Here is a 20,480-nt window from a genome sequence, read left to right as displayed (position 1 = left end):
ACCAGCACCATGTAGCTGTTTCACACACTTGTAATATGTAGCTGTATCACACACTTGTAATATGTAGCTGTTTCACACACTAGCACTATGTAGCTGTATCACACACTAGCACTATGTAGCTGTTTCACACACTTGTAATATGTAGCTGTATCACACAGTAGCACTATGTAGCTGTATCACACAGTAGCACTATGTAGCTGTTTCTCACACTAGCACTATGTAGCTGTTTCACACACTTGTAATATGTAGCTGTTTCACACACTTGTAATATGTAGCTGTTTCACACATTAGCACTATGTAGCTGTATCACACACTAGCACTATGTAGCTGTATCACACACTAGCACTATGTAGCTGTTTCTCACACTTGTAATATGTAGCTGTTTCACACACTAGCACTATGTAGCTGTTTCACACACTTGTAATATGTAGCTGTTTCACACACTTGTAATATGTAGCTGTTTCACACACTAGCACTATGTAGCTGTATCACACACTAGCACTATGTAGCTGTTTCACACACTTGTAATATGTAGCTGTTTCACACACTAGCACTATGTAGCTGTTTCACACAGTAGCACTATGTAACTATATCACACAGTAGCACTATGTAGCTGTATCACACACTTGTAATATGTAGCTGTATCACACAGTAGCACTATGTAGCTGTTTCTCACACTAGCACTATGTAGCTGTTTCACACACTTGTAATATGTAGCTGTTTCACACACTAGCACTATGTAGCTGTATCTCACAGTAGCACTATGTAGCTATATCACACAGTAGCACTATGTAGCTGTTTCTCACACTTGTAATATGTAGCTGTTTCACACACTCGCACTATGTAGCTGTTTCACACACTTGTAATATGTAGCTGTATCACACTAGCACTATGTAGCTGTATCACACAGTAGCACTATGTAGCTGTTTCTCACACTAGCACTATGTAGCTGTTTCACACACTTGTAATATGTAGCTGTTTCACACACTAGCACTATGTAGCTGTATCACACACTAGCACTATGTAGCTGTTTCACACACTTGTAATATGTAGCTGTATCACACACTTGTAATATGTAGCTGTTTCACACACTAGCACTATGTAGCTGTATCACACACTAGCACTATGTAGCTGTTTCACACACTTGTAATATGTAGCTGTATCACACACTTGTAATATGTAGCTGTTTCACACACTAGCACTATGTAGCTGTATCACACACTAGCGCTATGTAGCTGTTTCACACACTTGTAATATGTAGCTGTATCACACACTAGCACTATGTAGCTGTATCACACAGTAGCACTATGTAGCTATATCACACAGTAGCACTATGTAGCTGTTTCACACACTAGCACTATGTAGCTATATCACGCACAACTATGTAGCTGTTTCACACACCAGCACCATGTAGCTGTTTTACGCACAACTATGTAGCTGTTTCACACACCAGCACCATGTAGCTGTTTTATGCACAACTATGTAGCTGTTTCACACACCAGCACCATGTAGCTGTTTTACGCACAACTATGTAGCTGTTTCACACACCAGCACCATGTAGCTGTTTTACGCACAACTATGTAGCTATTCTTGTTTCACACACCAGCACCATGTAGCTGTATCACACAGTAGCTACACATCTGTTGACAGGACTGTGCTGTGCTCAGTGTGCATTAGGGGTGAAATGATACAGCGAGGTCATGATACCATACGTATCACGATACATAGATCACAATATGATACATACTGCGATATGCATATTAACGTCAAATACCATGAATATTTCTTGACTATAAATATTTCAGAGCAGGTTCAATAGGAAAAGGTAGCTGTAGACACATGTACATTGTGGCTATTTTAGTATGGAACTTGCAACTCTAATTACAACACATTTTTGCGACTGACAAAACGCCAAGCTTCATTAAACGAATAGTGAGTAATTTATTTCATCAAGTGTATCATCTTGTATCAATACAGAAAAAACATATCGTTTATTGTGTCTAATGGCGAATGCCTTGGTGTTGCAGTACCTGGACTGTCTGTGGGCACAGATCAAGAATCTGCGCAACAACAAGTGGGTGGAGAAGCAGATTCTGCGCCCCTACCTGGCCTTCGACAGTGTATTATGTGACGCCCTGCAGCACACTCTCCCCCAGATCATACCCCCCTCTCACAACGAGGAGATCGAGTACCCCCTACCCACCGTCACATTCAGATTGTTTGACTACACAGATGTACCTGAGGTGAGTTTTCTTTGCTGCTTAGCTTTTCACATCCCGCCCCACACCCTTACATAGGTGTGGTTTTGCAGACACGTTGTTTCACACATCAACATTAGTTTTCAACGCAAAATAAATTCAAAATAATTTTGACAGTTTTTATTATCCCCCGCCCAACAAATTTGACGGGAGATATAGAAACGGGCTCTGTCCGTCCGTTCATCCGTCACGTTTCGTTTCCAGAGCATAACTCAGAAACCATTCAATATTTTTTCATGAAACTTTGCAGGTCTGTCAAGTACATGCTGAACTGGTGCCTTTTGCTATTTAGAAATTTTAGAAATTTTTATTTTTTACGTTTTCCATGGCAACAAGATGGACTTAGTTTCCTAACTCTTCTTCTTTTTTTACAATTTCCATGACAAGTTCCACCTCGGTCAAAAAAATATCATTAGATATGGCTTTTTACAAAATGTTCGGGGCGGTCGGGTAGACTAGTGGTTAAAGCGTTCGATTCCCGACAAAAATGTTCAGTGTGAAACTACAGCCAGATATTAGAAATCACATTTCCGTCCATTCTCAAATTGTTCAATTTTCTTGCGGCCCCCTCCTGTACCACCTCCTCACAGCTGCATCACAGTTCAAGTTCACTTTTCTGAAAGTCTGTGAGTTTGGGTTTGGAGATGATGAAATGAAAGTCGGCAATCTCAAGACTTATTTCCAATGCCACCCTCGACATGATTCGGTGTACATGGACCAGCAGTGTCCTGGTTCCACAAACTGACTGCCTTCCACCCCAAAGTAACGATGTAGTCCACACAATTGACAATGTCATACCACCAGCATGTCTTGGACATGTGCCAAAAATATTTGAATATCAATGCTGACAGCAACTTTTTTAAGTGTTTGTGGACATTTTACACTGTTAAACAGTGTTTTTTATGCTGATGATGTCTAAGTGTTGTTTCCATGTTTTTGTCAGGGGAGTGTATTGCCGGGGAGCCATGCCATTGAGAGATACCTGATTGAGGAGCATCTCCACAAGATCATCCACACATACTACATCGAGAGGAAGGACTGGTAATATACACACCCTCCTCCCAGTCTGACAAGTAGGACCATGCGTTCTGTGTCACAACACATGTGGATCACTTACTGTTGATTGTTCTGCCTTAATGTTCCTTTACATTCTGCACTTTGGTTTGTCATGTCAACAGTTTGTGGTGATAAAGACTTTTATTACGGCATCACTGCACTTAATTATGCAGGGTTGCCTCCCCAGCTCTGCCAGGATCCGATGACGATGGGCTTGAATCCCAGATCTGCTTCTCTTATGGTGGATGTTTTCCCACACCCACGGGATCAGAAGTAAATGTCCACGAACTGCATAACATCTCTTCCTACATCATAGGGGGCGGTCGGGTAGCCTTGTGGTTAAAGCGTTCGCTTGTCACGCTGACGGCCCGGGTTCGATTCCCAACATGGGTACAATGTGTGAAGCCCATTTCTGGTGTCCCCCTCTGTGATATTGCTGGAATATTGCTTGAATATTGCTAAAAGCAGCGTAAAACCATACTCACACACTCGCTCACTCACTCACTCACTCCTACATCATAGTACATGTCATTGCATTGAGCTGCAGCATTGCGAATAGTGATTTGACGAGAGGAGCAGTAATCCTGAACTCACTTCATGACCTGAGCACAGTCATTTGAGGAGGAAATAACCATTCTTCCTCATTGTTTGCAGTGCAGCAACATTGCTGAGTTTCACCAGCAAGAACAAGATCCCCCTTAACTACATGATAGTAGAGGTATGTACAGGAACACTGTGTTACTATATTGTGGTTCAGATAAATCATTTACCTGATGCAAAGAATAAGACAAAATTGGAAAGAATCAATTGTTGACTATTCATAGCCTGATACAGAAACGTAACTGTGAATGTTTGTTAAAAGCATTATCATGATCATTTATATATCATTACAGACCTATAATTAAAGGTCATTAACAATGATGCAAGAAACACAATTTCGTCATCTATCTGGTATCAATAAAAATAATAAATGGTAGAGGTTGTGTCTTTGATCACTGGCACACTGTTTCTACTGACCACATTGTTTATGCCAGTATCTTGACTTCTAGGACTGTCCTTGTGAGTTACAGTATGTCATCTCCCTCCCCACAGGTCGTGTTCAGTCAGCTGTTCCAGCTGCCACGCCCACCCTACATTGAGATCCTGTACGGCTCTCTCTTCATCGAGTTGTGCAAGCTACAGCCAGGCTCCATGCCACAAGTTGTATCCTTCCTACACACATGCAGGAGTGGTCAAGGTCACAGCTTTTTTCATTAGTTGTTTGCGAAAAACCTCAAGATAAGCTTCATAGATTATTATCCCCCACCACGAAGTGGAATGGATATAGGAATGGGTGCTGTCTGTCCCGCCGTCACATTTCGTTTCCGGCGAAGAACTATAAAAACATGAGAGATATCTTTAACAAACTTGGCATATAGATAGGTCAAGGGGTGAACTGGTGCCTTTTGATAGTTTGGGAATTTTTAAAAAATTATATTACGAGTTTCCATAACAACGACTTTGACTTAGACTGAAAATGGCGGTAGTGCTCCTTTCCGGATCAGATTTTGAAAACTGTACAATATTTCTTGCCTTGCACACAACCTGACATGTCATATTGGTAGGGATGCTTGTTTTCATGTGAGGTTGGAAAGTCATTCGGGAGAGCCTGCAGGTCCACTTAGTTTTAGGTCAAAAATAGGATTTGACTGATCTTGATTTTGAACATATTTGGCGTCTATGCTATTTGAGATCCCATTCGATTATGATTATGTGGACTTAATTTTCTTAAACATGTCGTAAGAGGCAACTAATGGGATCGGGTGGTCAGGCTCGCTGACTTGGTTGATGCATGTCATCGATCCCAATTGCCTGTATCGTTGCTCATGATGTCAATCACTGAATTGTCTGGTCCCGACCCAATTATTTACAGACCGCCGTGATATAACTGGAAAATTGTTGAGTGCAGCATCAATCAATCAATCAATCAATCAATCAATCAATCAATCAATCAATCAATCAATCAATCAATCAATCAATCAATCAATCAATCAATCAATCAATCAATCAAAGTAGAGAGCCATAGCACAGATGAAATATAATGGTCCACCCTCAGAAGTCCAGTCTGAGATGGGGGACTAGGCCACAATGGCTGATGCTTGTTCTTCATGTCTCACCATTGATCTTAGGATCTCCACGTTCATACCTGTACATGCACCTTAACGGTATACCAGCTTGCCCAGGCTACAGAAATGTTGTTTGAAAGAATTGATGAAATGCATACCGCCTGCATAGACAGGTAAGGAACTTTGTGTGTCCATCATTTTGAATTGGTTGTGGGAAATAGTCATGAGGTATTGATTTCTTGAACCAGAGACCCCTGAAGATCTGAATTAGAATTAGTCTTCAAGTCTTCTTGCTTGTCGTAGGAGGCGACTATGCTTGTCATAAGAGGCGACTAAGAGGATCAGGTGGTCAGACTCGCTGACTTGGTTGATACATTTCATAGCATCCCAATTGCATGGATCGATGCACATGATGTCAATCACTGGATTTTTTTTTTCCAGACTCGATTATTTACAGACTGCCATCATATAGCTGGAATATTGCTGTGTGGCGTTAAACAACAAACAAACAACCAAATCTTGAACCAGACTTAAAATTCTGGTAGAGCAGTATTAAATATGTTTGTGTTTGTCTGATGTCACAAACTTTTACTTGTTATTGATTAACAAGACAAACATGATACAACTGGGTTTCAACTTGTCCTTCAGATTTACAAGTTGGTTTTCGTACCACTTGAGTAACTTCCAGTTCCGGTGGAGTTGGGACGACTGGGCCACATGTAAGGACCTGGACCTTGAGAGACCCAAACCTAAGTTCATCCGAGAAGTCTTCCTGCGATGTCTCAGGTACAGTATCTCTTCACTACACTACAGTCAATGCAAGATTAGGTCTAATACATTTGAATGTTCGTTGTTTATGCTTATGTTTTGGAAATTGCTGCTCAGTCATTTCTTAATACTTCATGCATTATTGTTATGTATGGTGTTTTCATTAGATTGTCTTTATTAATGTCCCATAAGGATATCATGGTCTACTTTTATCAATTAGTGGATTCTTATCCACTATTCTGAAAATTGAGCCGCTGTGAGGATCCGGTTGAGAATGTGTCTTCAGCAACTAGTGCTTGTTGTGTAGTGCTGCCTAATCATGCTAATGGGATCGGCTGGTTAGGCTTACTGACTTGGTTGATAAAGAGGATGCGAGACGTGGGAAGCATTTCATTTTGTATATTGTATTTTTCTTAACAAACGTTAATGTTCTACATGTTCAAGATGTGTTGTGTACATTAACTGTCGACGGCTGTGATTCATACAAAACATGAATATTTTGTATGATTATGTATATAGTGTATTTGATCAAAAGTGAATATTTGGTATGTTTACGTGTGTGGTGTATTTGATCAAACATGAATATTTAGTATGTTTACATACATAGTGTATTTGATGTGATGAGACATGAATGTTTAGTGTGTTCACATACTTCGTGTATTTTGATGAAGTAGACAGGGACATGCATAGCTAATGTCTGCATACTTGGGAAGAATGATGCAAGGCAGGTATTTAGTGGCATGGCCATCAGGGATGAAAATCTAATAATGAATGTATTATGGCCTTGAGATAAGGTGTTTCACATAAATATCTGGACCAGGCAGTCCGACACCGGTGTGTTCATGTTGCAGGCTATCCTACCACCAGCGGCTGGTAGACGTTGTGCCCGAGACCTTCGCTAATCTCATCCCCATTAAGCCACAGCCATTCTTCAAGTACGAGCAAGCCGGAGCAGGTACGGTGTTGTTGGTAACATGTTACCTGATACATTACTTTGGTCATGGATTTGAATAACTGATTCTGGGTTAGAATTCAAACCTATGCTGGTTACAAGAGGCGAGACCGCTCATGGTCTATCAGTAGTGTCAGCCCGGTTTAGATCCCCAGACGCGCCATACCAAAAGACATGAAAAAGATGGTACTTGTTGTTACCATGCCTGGTGCTCGGCTTTAGAGGGCTAATACAAGGACTGGTCAGCTGGAGTGTACTGTGTCAGAGTGGGGTATTCATGTTGAAGGGCAGGTAAAGTGAAAAAATTACCGCGTTTTGGGGTGAATATCAATTTCCCAGATACATTAGGTAGTTTCCGAGGTCATTATATTCATAGAAAGTATTGAAATATCCAAGTGAAAGTGCTGAAATCTTATGCTCCGTAATCACTTTCCAAAACAAACTTATTTGAGGGTGTGGCCTAAAGCTACCAATGTTTTCATTGGCTGATATGTTTGCCATGTTTATCTATGTTGTGATACATAACTGTTGTGATACATAAACTGCTATTTCTGTTGATCATACAATGCATGCATTGTTGAATGTGAGAACCGACCTTTGATCTTGACATTGTGAATAATTAAAATAAGAATGAACAATCAGTAATTACTAACATCTTGTTTGGGTGATAAAACACCAGCTGCACTCGGCCCAATTCCACACAAGAAATTCCTGTAAGGGATAAATCCCCTGAGTAAACAACTGAAGGCATCTTCCGTGTTGTTACTAAGGTGACATAAGTTGTAGAGATGGAAATCAAATGGATGAGCGGCATAATGTATTAAAACATCCAAGGCAGACTGTGAGTCGGCCCGAACATCATACTTGTTGAAAACTACGCTGCGAGTCGAACAGATTTGATCATGCTGTCAACCACTTGTTTACCTGGTCCAGATTTCATCATGTACCAAAAGTATGATTTACGATGTAGTTGAAATATCGCTTAGAACAAGAAGGAAGCCAACAAATAAAGACTTCATGACATGACATAACAGACATACTGATGACCTGACCTGACCTGTGCCCCGCAGTCGTAATGAGCTTATTGTTCTTCTCTCCAGGGTCCCTGCCTGGGACAACGGAGGCACACGCCCTCATGGCAGCCATCAAGTCCAAGTGTCTGCCAGACGAGGCGGCACAGGTCCTCAAAGACCTGCCCAACCCTCTGGCTGATGACGACAGAGTGGGTGAGTGTAGTCATCTTAACAGAAGCTTATGTTCGAATGCCAGTCAGATCTCCTATGACATAGTTGACCATTTTGGACTGCCAAGATCTCTAGTGTGACAGTATTGAACAATGCCATGAGGCTGGCGGGAATCGTTCTTGGAATACATCTAGATGCAGGTATGACATGCTACATGCAGGAAACAACCGAATATATAAGAAACTATTGAGATATCTTACAGTGGAACAATATAGGAATGTTATCAAAGTCTGTGAGAGAAGAAACATGTGCAGCATAGACCATATTAAGTCATGACATCTAAGACTGAACGATCTTTCAGCACCTGCCTTGGTGGCTCAGTGGGAAAACAGTGGTATACAAAACATAAAGCGATATGCGAGGATGCAGCTTCGAATCCCGTCATCCGTAATGAAAAAGTTTCAAAGTCAAAATTCCATCTGCTACACAAATCATTAGGACTTACTTCCAAAAAGTAAAACCTCATACCAGGTCTTACTTGGAAAAAGTAAAACCTTGCACCTTGGATGAGGTTAAGTGTAACTCCCAAGAGGTTATATGAAGATAGAGAGATATCTACAATGCAATAGGCAAAAGTGGCAGTGGGTTTACAATTGGGCTTCCCTGATCACTTTCTTTCATGGTTGAGATCATTCCTTGAGCTGTCTGTGATACGACTGATACATGTGTATGTAGCCTGCATGCTGAACGGCAGCTTGATGTTACAGATGAGCCACCCTATCATCCGCTGAAGATCGATGTGTTTGTGTCAACCCTGCTCTACTTGGGAAGCAAGTCATTCAGTCATTCTTTCGCAGCACTCGCCAAGTGAGTACATGCCAGGGTGTAGCCTAGTCAGTCTACTTGCTGCACTTGCTTCTTTGTATCGTATTCGGTAGAATGAGTGTTTTATGGATATTTATTAGCGGACCTTACTAAACTGAACAGAATTGTATTAGTTTCTATCTTCAGACTGTGTCTCAAACAAGGGTGTGTCATTAAATGTCCCTAGATAATATCAAGGTTATGGGATGAGGCAACTTTTGGATGTATCTGCAGCTATTGACGTAGTGTGTGTTGAGGTGGGACTAGTTTGAAGTAACTGCTTGAAGATGTTGCCCTACAAATAGTATTCACTCCTAGAACTGGTGTACCTGCAGCTCAGTTTCACGTTTGAGTAATATTTGCACATGCTTGCATCTGTTGTCCTTGGAGTTTTGTAAATGTATTAAATGTCTCAGTATCCCATTCAAAAGTTGAGGCATACTTTAACATTGATATAAAGATAGACTTGTCAATGAATATTACTTGATAGTCACAGTGCAGTGATGTAAATAACTGTTTGATTGCTTCAGCTGTTCTGCATTTCTTCTGTAGCACTTTTTAGATATGTTATTGTAACAGAATATTCGAGTTAGGTGTGGATGATCAATATCTTCATTACCTTATGTATACTTGTAGTCACGTTTTGATGCTGATTCTAACACTGTCTTCACTTGCTGACTGTGTTCATTAATCATGTTAGTGCCATGCCGAAGCTGGATATCAGTGTCTGTGTCATAGAATATCATTGATTCATTCACTTTTTGTATGCCATGCTCTTTAGATTTCACCCCTACCTGAAGTCCTTGGGAGAAACCGAAGAGGCCCAGATTTGCATCCTGAAGAGTCTGTACGAGGTGTTTAAGACTCACCAACAGGTAAGTCCTTGGGAGAAACCGAAGCGGCCCAGATTTGCATCCTGAAGAGTCTGTATGAGGTGTTTAAGACTCACCAACAGGTAAGTCCTTGAGGGAAACCGAAGAGGCCCAGATTTGCATCCTGAAGAGTCTGTATGAGGTGTTTAAGACTCACCAACAGGTAAGTCCTTTAGGGAAACTGTAGAGGCCTAGATTTGCATTCTGAAGAGTCTGTATGAGGTGTTTAAGAGTCACCAACAGGTAAGTCCTTGAGGGAAACTGAAGAGGCCTAGATTTGCATTCTGAAGATTCTGTATGTATGAGTTGTTTAAGTTAACACTTTGGTGTAACCCACAACATGGGTATGGTGCTGACAAACCTAGAAACAAAATCAGAACAAATCAGAGATTCAAACCATAGATCATAGGTTTCTGGCGTGCCTAAGGGAGGCAACTCTGCACAGTGTATTCCATGTCCCCTTCATGTTAAGAAGTTATATTAATTCGAGGACTAACTTTTGGTCCAGGAACTAAAATTATTTAACTGATCTAATATTTGAGATCTTCTAGGATTATGTTAATGTGTTGCAAAGTGATTCCCAAATTGAAACACATAAGTTACTCCAGAAATCGGTTGCAGCACAACTAATCAGTAAATAATACTGAAAGCCCCAGTATTAGGTTCACAATTAAAACAAGCAGTGGTTCACATGACTGGCAGCAGTGGCAATATGTAACAGGCCCTAGCATTGATGTAAGTGCACTCACAAATACAAGGGCAATAACTCTAATTACTCACTGCCACCAACAGCACTCGATATTCTACCAGCACTTCAATGATTTGCTGTCACTGACAATGACTACAAATATTTACCACTGTCTGTGCTGCCACATCACGTGTGCCTCCCTTTCTTCAGATTTTGGTGGTGCTTGTGGACAAGCTGGTGAGGACGCAGGTCGTGGAGTGCTCCTCCGTGGCCAACTGGCTTTTCTCAAATGAGATGCTCCCTGACTTCACCTGGTGAGTAGACATAACTACTTCAAGAGTATTCTGTTTCCACAGCAACAACACATTGGGGGATGGAACTATCGACTTAAAGCTTGGTCATTACAGATTCCATATTCAAGATGACAAAGTCGGAATCATTTCTGTACATGATTTATGTGCGTGTAAGGCTTACTAGCCATTTCCCTTTGAAAGCATACATTAAGGTTGTTTGTTTAAATGGCTGCAGGTATGTATTTAAGAATTGAATCCTTGTGAGAGTGAGTGAGTATGGTTTTACGACGCTTTTAGCAATATTCCAGCAATATCATGGCAGGGGATACCAGAAATGGGTTTCACACATTGTGCCCATGTGGGGAATTGAACCCAGGTCTTCAGTGTGACGAGCAAACGCTTTAACCCCACCGCCCAAATCCTTTTGAGAAGTTCAATCACAGTTGTCAAAATGAAGGGGGCCTTGGTTCCTTGATGTCTGCTCCTGTAGTAGTTGTATCTTTCATCGTTATGGTTATGACAAGGACACTTGCATGCTGACTATGCAACTCTGCTATCATTAAGGTACTTGACAGTATAGCTGACTATCTCCTGGTATCTTCTGATACGATTTCTATCATGATATCGACTAATGATACTACTGATATCATGATACACCACATCAAACAGAAAGAAATGATGAAATCAGTAAAAACAGATCTAAAACCTCTTTCATTTCATTTTTTTTTATTGTTATCTCAAAACCTTTTAAGAAAACAGCAAGAACCATACAGTCTTAAATGAAGGGATGGTTATTAAATGTAACGGTTAGTCGGCACGTCCTCATCTACCATGTCCTTGTGTTCTGCCATGCTAACAGATGGCGCTATGCTACTTCTGCCATTATGGGAGGTAACTACCAGCATCCTGTTTATAGCCTGTTGTGATCTCACAAACTGATGATGATATCGTAGGTACTTGGCAGTGAGATAGCCTACACCACTCAGCTGCACCACTCATAATCATGTAAACTTTCTTCATTCTGTGTAGACCTGTGAAGATCCGAGGTAGAATAGGTCTTCAGCAACCCATGCTTGCTGTAAAAGGCGACCATGCTTGTCGTAAGAGGCGGCTAATGGGATCAGGTGGTCAGGTTGGCTGTCTTGGTTGATGCACGTCATCGTATCCCAATTGCCTGGATCGTTGCTCATGATATCAATCACTGGATTGTCTGGTCCAGGCTCGATTATTTACAGACCGCCGTCATATAGCTCAATAATTGATGAGTGCGGCATTAAACAACAAACAAACAAATGGTTCTGTGGATAGGTTGGTGGGGTAGCATAGTCTTTCTATCATGTGCCTGTATGGTTTGTCGAGACTGGCTTTCTTATTGAGATGCGTAGTCACTCTGTCAATTGCTTCCTGATAGTAACATGGTATGTGAAGTTTGAATGTGCTTTTGGTCCTGCAGTTTCTATGTCTGGGAGATAATGCATGGCACAATCCACAAGATGAGCAACCAGGTTGGAAAGTTACAACGCAAAGTAGAGGACGCCAAGGATAAGCTAGAGGCGGCACAGCGGAGGCTAGCAGATGGCCTTGAGCTTGACCCCATCGAGGACGAAGATGTGCCAACACTAGAGCAGATTGACAGGATGGAGGAGAAGCTGGAGGCGACACAGAGCCAGCAGAAGAGACTGTTCCTCATCATCTTCCAGGTAAGTCCAGTCTCAGTCCCATCCTTTCCGATGATTTGATACCACTCTCCAGCTGTACGCGAACACTTCGTAGGAATATCCAATCAGGCTTCAGCTTGTTTAACCATTCAGCCTTGAACAGAACTTCATTGGCAGTTTTGCCGTGTTTGGTTCAGCAGAAATAAAACCATAGCTATTAGCTAAAACTTTTCTTGTCTGAGATTGGAAGATTATACTGAAAGGTATCAAATTATTTTCTCTTTTTGGAACTGCCTGTTTACGTTTTTCTTCAAGATACAGTGGTCAGATATGCTTCTTAAAATGGTTCGTTCGCTAAAGAAGAAGCCTTCTCACTGATTGGCTGATTGGAAAGTTAGCCTTTCATGTCAGATTTTTACAGAGAGATGTATCAAATAAAATAAAAAAGACTTGATGTTCTTGATATTGCAACATAACATTTGGTGCTGGATTATTACATTCAGCATTTTGAACAAAAATGGTTTCATATTATAGCTGGAATCATCATTGGGGGAAGTTTTTGTAAAGATGAACCTTGGGGTCATGGCTGCAGGCTGGTTGTATTGTTGTTAAAAGTTTATTGGATGTGAAGGGTCCGTAGCAATGAAAAAGGCATCCTCTCTTATCCAAGTGTAGCATATCTCCATTCTATTGTGACCCTGAACCATAATTTTATTTGGAGAGAAATCTGTTGGATGATTCTGAGAGAGATGGGGATGTCATGTGATCTTCCAATGAGGCAAGGTAGGGATTGTGTTCAGGGAATATATTGTTTTAGGATGAAAGAATATAAAGGTTTCCAACCTTGAGAAATGTTTTGTTCATTTCTGATAACTGTTGTTTTACAGTTACTAGGATGTTTTAATGAATATATGTCATAGTGTCAAACATTCTTGTATTCTTGAAACCTGACAACCATTTCAGCGTTTCATCATCCTATTGACGGAGCACCTGGCGCGCTGTGAAGGCGCCGGTATTGACTACAACACTCCTTGGTACAAGTGGGTCATAGAGAGACTCCAGCAGATATTCCTCCAGGTAGTAGCAGTTCCTTGCTTCAGCATTCTTTCGGCAAAATAGACACTCTCAATTATCATTGCTTGCTTAATACGCTGCAGTGGGTGCTGTGATGATATATTCATTAAGGCTGTTACAATTCACTCATGTATTCAGTGAATCGAAACATATCCATTCAGGAATTGAATTTGTTAATCGTGGCCACTACAATCAAATATTTATGAATATGCAAGCATGTGCATTTACATAAAAATATCCATAAGAACATATTATATGCATAGATTTCTTCGAAAGCCAACACTTATACTATTTTATTTGTCAGTATTGTGGTCATTGTCGCATTTGAGCAGATACTAGTACCTGGATAAGTGCAGTATATAAATGTATAATGTATTAATAATTAACAAACCATGTCAAATAATTTATGTTGTTATTGCTTCACTGAATATAACAAATAATAGACTGCTGACTTGTAACTGTATTCAGGAATTAATATTCGTATTTGTTACCCTATATTCATGATACAAATCGTATTCGCCTCGTAGTGTATTAGTTGCAGCCCTGACATTCATTCAGCACAGTGGGACAGCAAAGTGATTGGGTGTGGTTTTACGCTACTTTTAGCCATATTCCAGCAATATTACGCCAGGGGACACCACAAATGGGCTTCACATATTGTTGCCCAGGGCCCAATAACAAGCAGTCCTGGAATGTGTGACTTATATTCCAATATGAATTTCCTTCTTGTTTCAGCATCACAAGTTGGTCTACAAGTACATCAGTACACTCGAGACGCTTCTCTTCACAGCCGACATTGACATTCACATCCTGGAAATATTTCAACAGTTCTGTGCTCTTCGATCATAAGGCCCAGCATCAGTCGGAGTGTGAGGTGTCCGCCATCCCAGCAGTGTCGGCCATGTTTCATGTAATCATCTCACATGGTTTTCCGAAATCTAGACACTTGAAGAGCCCCGAACATTTAAGATACACATCGTGGAATAACATAAATTCTTCAACAGATCATGGCTTTGGAATTCCCGCTCATCTTGAAGATTGTACAGTGTACTTGGTGGAGGAGTAGGCTCCTACACATATATGTTGGGAGGGGACTGTGGAGGAGGGTCCTGGTGTGGACTTTCATACTGTAGAATAAACCGCATGCACTGTGATCTCATAGATTGTGTGGCTAACAATCAGTTCAGGTCAGTGGGGTATGATCTAAGATTTTGGTAATGTTTCCGGTTGTCAGTTGGCTGGATAGTGTTAACAATATTGTAACCTTGGTTACTGATGAGGCGGTTTTGGTCATTCATTCTGAATCTGTTACAGAACACTTCTCAAATAAGTCTACTCAGTCATGGTTTGCATCTAGTCTCTCCAGTTTGCTTTATTTTCGTGAACATGATATTGACACACGACCAGTGTAATGTTTATGTGCCACTTACTGAATAAACAAGACGTGACAATAAATAAATGTGATATGTGTTGTGAAGTGATTCGTTTTAAAGGTCTGAACATGAAAACAACTGACATTTAACTTTGCAATTCTTGAAAGATTTTGAAATGAAATACTGTTTTGATATTTGTTAACTCTTTGCTTTTGACAGAACTTGGCCCCCAAATTATTTATGCTTTTGGAGAATGTTTAAGCTATTTTTGCTGCTGTAAATGAAAAGTTTGAGCTCGGTGTTAACACAGGCCTACATCTCGTAAGGTCAAAGGGCGAGATTCAACAAAAGCCTTAAAACCAAAATGTCAGCACCTCCCTCATAAGAAACTGGAAAAACCTGCTTAGTTACCAGAGCCAGTCGTCTGATTGGTGCAACTCTACAGTAGTGGTCACTCTAGCCCCTTCTATGGAACCAAGATAGGGAAACAGCAAACTGGTTATTCATAGATACTGGCATCTGTTTCTGAGAATATTCAAGAAGGTTTAGGCGTTTTCTGATGGTGATTTATGATCATACTTCAAAGGTACAAATAGCCTGTGCAGCCAAGTTCTACAGGTTAAAAACATCCAGAATATATATTTATTGTTCATTATAGTCAACTGAAATAATTTGTTAATGTTGACATAATGTGGAATGTGTCATAAGTTTCAATACATAAGTCTACTAGATCATGACTTTCTATGACAAAATGATCTGATGAAAAACTGATCATATTTTGTGGCCCAACCTTGATCTTCAGTCTGGAATAATCTGTTTCAACATTGCCATCATCATGTACATATTCAGATTTGTCTGCAAGACGTCATCATTTCTTCCACCTGAGCTTCATCAGTAGAATTGGATCACTAACATTGCCTTGATCGTCTGTATTTGATTATTTTATGCTGTGAAAGCACTTTGGTTTCGTGTCTGCTTTGTGTTTTTTATGAATGCTGTTGAATGTTTCATGTTAGAATTGAGGAAATGGACTCTTATTGTGTTTAATTCTTATATTTTAGTTTGTTACCTGATGTAAGTAAATCTTTTAATAGTCTACTGCTACAAGAATCATGTTGAGACCGAGAGATGAAACATCCTGTAAATAAAGATAATGCCATTATACGATGTACTGTGCTCTTGTTGTGTTTCTGGTCAGCAGCAGAGCATGAATGTTACTTGACTGTGAGGTGGCAGAAAGAGGTTTGTTTGTTGTGTAACACCACACTCAGCAGTATTACATCTATATGACAGTGGTCGGTAAATAATCGAGTCTGGACCAGACGATCCAGTGATTGACATGGTGAGTATCAATAGATGCAATTGGGATCGATGACATGCATCAACCAAGTCAGAGCCTGACCACCCGATCCTGTTGGTTGCCTCTTACAACAAGCATAGTCGCCTTTTACGGCAAGCATGGGTTTCTGAAGACCCTTTCTACCCCGGATCTTCATAGGTCATGAGGTTGTTAACCCAATTGGAACAAGTGTCTAGCACATGACGTAACATAATCTGGAAAAAGTAAAGTACTGCTTACTTCAAGTTTCCTTTTAAGAAATATCCTGTATTAATTTTCTGAATTAAAAAAAACAAACTCACTCCTATTGAAATATAGAGCGCCAGCATCTTTTTATTGAATGCCATGGGTTTTTTTTCTGTATCATGGCAATAGCTATTAAGTCGCTCTATGTAAATGAGGGGGCTTTAATGTATGAATAACAGCTGCCATGGATATCATGTACCGGTACTTATCATATAATGGGCAGGTTTCTCGGGTTGGGGTTTCTCCCGTTGGGGTTATATGCGGATAGAGATGCAAATATCAAAGCTCAAGTAGGGACTACTTTCACTGTTTATAAACAAATATGGCATCGCCCTCGTCATTCGGCGATCGAGTCAGAATTAGCCATCGGGAAGAGATAATTGCTTTCATAATCAAAAGAACAGTCTAATATACTGAAAATCAGCGTCTAACTGTGACGTAGCTTAGGCATTTTATAAGTTTTGGCAACTTTGGAGATCAAGCAGGATCAGTAGCCATATCTGTTCTTGTAGACCTCTGCGGCTTGAACCTTTCTCCACAAATTAAAATAGTTTGATTTGGCCGAAATATGTTTGAATTGTTACCTTGTTTCGTTTTGTCTCTGTGTGTACATCTGACTACACTTCTTAACTTTATGACAGGACAGACCGACTGTCAACAACATCTGACCGTGGCCGTGACGTCTCATAGACTAGGATTAGACTAGTTCCCCTTTGACAAAGGGCAGTTACTCTAGCAGACAGGCCGATGGATTGCCGCGAGAGGCAATTAAAAACAATAGTTTTGCGTATATGTTGCTTCGCCACTGTATAAGAAAGAGATTTCAGTTGGAACTATATTGGCTACTGTCACTGTCTGACTGACACATCACTTACCCTGTGATGTAATAAATATTAATGCCCGCATTCCAGGAAAACTCGCAATGTTTTGGTAATGTTTGTGAGAGAAAGAAAGCGATTTTGAAGCACAGAATTAAAGAATGACATTATATGATAAAGAGGTTATCACGCTTGTGTGTTTGGGGATGGTAAATATCCTGCATTAGGAATAAACACTATGTATTTAGCTCGCCAAGGCTTGCTAAATACAATGTTTATTCCTAATGCAGGATATTTACCATCCCCAAACACACTCGCATGATAACCTAAATATCTCCTATATACAGTAGCCCTGGGAAAAATCATTTGACATATTGACCAGTCGTATCAAAGGTCAAGGTCATAGCCTGAAGGAAAGTTTGTTTCAAAAGTACTTTCCCACACACAATCATGCATGCACTGCAGTGATGCAGATTAATCTGAAAAGTTCACTTGCCCCAAATAGTGTTAGCAAAAATATGGTCATGCCTAACAAATTTGAATTTCTTCTCTCCCTTAGTATACCTATAACATCAGATATACATATTCAGGCCAGCAGGCTGTAGTAATTTAGAGGCACCTTAGAGTGATGAAAATGTAAAGTTTACCTTACTAGATTGAAAGCAGATTTCTATGCCATCCTTTCACTATGATTACAAATATCCTGAATCACCCCAAATCGGAAATTTTCGAAATTTGTGATGATTTGGCCAATAATGCAAACTTTCGTGGCTAATCGGATTGAAAAATATGAAGAATGCCAGGAATGGGTTAAGAAACGTGTACGTATTACAAGATTCATGTACGGATCATGCATGAATTGCAAGAATCACCTACAACTAAGTTACAAATATGCAGAATGTTGTTCTTAATTCTTACATGATTCGTAGTTGACTCGGGACATTCGTGTCTGTTTCGGGATGTTTTTGGGTTGAGGACAAGAAATTTTGGGAGCCATGTATCGCTAAGAATAGCCAAGAATGCAAAAGAATCTATTACAAAGCTGTTTCAGAACAAATGAATTAATTACGAATGGAATACAATACGGCCACAAAATTGTAATTCAGGGACCTTTACACAGAAGGTTTTGACAAACAAAAACTTTCTTGCCGCCTTGACAAACTCCTGCGAACTGTACAAATGTTTGGGAATCAAATAAGAACTTCAAAAAATGATTGAGATGTATCAACCAAATTTGCCCTCTACTTCTACTAAAGAACGGCAGAGCAGGGATTGAACTTGAGATCGCTCTCCATCCCATGTCTTGAACTCTCAAGAATGTGATTATCGTTCTTCAGCTATGGCCCCACATCGACAGGACGACTATGGGGATTGTCACCCCATCTGGGATCAGGATCGGTAGAAATACCTAGTGTGAAATAGGATAAGTATTATCAATATACAATTTAATGCAAAATTTACAATATTTCACAACCTGCAGCACTGACTGCACAACAAAGACAGGATTATATTTCCATTTCCTTTATTAACAGTAAATGTATAACTTTTTACATATGCACACTCGATGGTGTTTCTACCACAATTAAACCACCATTCCCATGAATATATAACTGTATGAAACTTTCACAATACCATCTGAAACCAAATGAGGTACTGATATGGATACTTTAGTAACATGATTTAAAAGCAGCAATGCTAAAGCTGAATGAATGCACTCATCCTAGCTACTCTCACAAGGATCATGAGGATAGCAGCAAACAATATAGGAATAACCATCCCATGGACTACAGTAATCATTAAATATATCCATGATCCACAGTGGTTGTGTTGATGTCCAGATGATTCCCAAAGTGACTAGTGACTAGAAGCAGTCCTGTCAGATCAAAAACAAAATGTTTCACGGCTGTTCACACATCCACAAAACAGACGAGAATTCAGAAATCTGTGACCCTGCCTTTGCGCTCCCAGTCCCCATAGCGAGTCGGTTCAGGGCCACGAGGACCCCCGATTTCCCCAGTAATGGGATTTACGTCATCTGGAAATCGCTCTAGCGGTTCCTTCTCAAGGACTGGGTTCCTCTGCTCGTCTGAGGTCTCAATCTGGTCGTCTAGCTTCCCTCCGGGTGTCTTGCCCTTCCTCCTACCAGATTTGTTCCCATCTTCAGAGTGATGGCGCAGAGTGGCGAGGACTGGAATCCGAGCTCCACTTGATGATAGGATATTGTCTGTAGTGATAATGTTTTTTATTGGTCAGTGATAGAAATCAAAGGTGAACAAACAGTTTTGAAGTTGTTTCCAAGAGCTTTAGATGCAGGGTCTTCCCTACAGGACCTATAAAAAGTTGAAGCTCACAATAACGGCGGAAAATATATCGCACATAAATTGAGCATTGTAGGCATCATGATAAAATTATTTACTCTCTTTGGCTTTGATTAACAGTAACCATGCAACATTTACAAATTTCTCCATTTCACGCTGTGTTCGCCCTCAGGCTTCATCTATTGCATAATCATATTACCATGTCCATATATCATAAGTTTGGAAGCATTTTTTATTCAAATGTCCAAGCATTATCACCAGATTTAGTTGTTGAAACTCTGTATGGCCTAATGAACTACCATGCGTTACGCAGTAACTTACATAAAGAACTTGAAAGAACTCGTACGTTTCTCCCCACTGCAGCCATGTTTACATCTGAAGGTGAAGGTCGTTGTGATCGAAGCGGGTTGTTCAAAAAGGCATCTAAATATATGCGAACACAGCTTTATGTTTGGTAACATTGTTGCGATTGATACGGAAGAAATATTAAGGTTTATGCCATATATTTTGTTATTTCATTTATAAACGAATCTTATGTAATTAACTTTATCTCAAAAATGACTTGATATGTCGTTTTGGGAGTGATTGTAAATTACGTCTTTTAAAAAACCCTG

General features: G+C 40.2%; 2 protein-coding genes across 2 annotated transcripts in view; one reads left to right on the top strand and one right to left on the bottom strand.

Annotated features, from left to right (window-relative positions):
- The window catches only part of LOC139451687 (nuclear cap-binding protein subunit 1-like), a 28,141-nt gene extending 11,829 nt beyond the window's left edge, over positions 1–16,312 (top strand). Inside the window, exons 10-23 of the mRNA XM_071233038.1 lie at positions 2,028–2,243; positions 3,202–3,299; positions 3,969–4,032; positions 4,407–4,517; positions 5,528–5,592; positions 6,068–6,205; positions 7,039–7,142; positions 8,240–8,365; positions 9,091–9,190; positions 9,969–10,062; positions 10,958–11,061; positions 12,494–12,740; positions 13,662–13,775; positions 14,508–16,312. Of these exons, the coding sequence (XP_071089139.1) occupies positions 2,028–2,243; positions 3,202–3,299; positions 3,969–4,032; positions 4,407–4,517; positions 5,528–5,592; positions 6,068–6,205; positions 7,039–7,142; positions 8,240–8,365; positions 9,091–9,190; positions 9,969–10,062; positions 10,958–11,061; positions 12,494–12,740; positions 13,662–13,775; positions 14,508–14,621 (1,695 nt within the window). The 3' untranslated portion in view covers positions 14,622–16,312. The remainder of the gene's footprint in view (positions 1–2,027; positions 2,244–3,201; positions 3,300–3,968; positions 4,033–4,406; positions 4,518–5,527; positions 5,593–6,067; positions 6,206–7,038; positions 7,143–8,239; positions 8,366–9,090; positions 9,191–9,968; positions 10,063–10,957; positions 11,062–12,493; positions 12,741–13,661; positions 13,776–14,507) is intronic.
- Positions 16,313–19,069: 2,757 nt separating this feature from the next.
- On the bottom strand, positions 19,070–20,272 carry LOC139470094 (succinate dehydrogenase assembly factor 4, mitochondrial-like). The gene is made up of 2 exons (XM_071252387.1): positions 20,188–20,272; positions 19,070–19,772 (listed from the first exon to the last, which is right to left on the bottom strand). Exons 1-2 carry the CDS (start codon positions 20,231–20,233, stop codon positions 19,483–19,485), a joined length of 336 nt encoding a protein of 111 aa, XP_071108488.1. The 5' UTR covers positions 20,234–20,272; the 3' UTR covers positions 19,070–19,482.
- Positions 20,273–20,480: the final 208 nt, after the last annotated feature.

The sequence above is a fragment of the Haliotis cracherodii genome, unplaced genomic scaffold (genome assembly GCF_022045235.1).
Source record: "Haliotis cracherodii isolate W230 unplaced genomic scaffold, xgHalCrac1.p SCAF_1, whole genome shotgun sequence".
Classification (NCBI taxonomy): domain Eukaryota; kingdom Metazoa; phylum Mollusca; class Gastropoda; order Lepetellida; family Haliotidae; genus Haliotis; species Haliotis cracherodii.
This window is presented reverse-complemented; position numbering and strand designations above follow the sequence as displayed.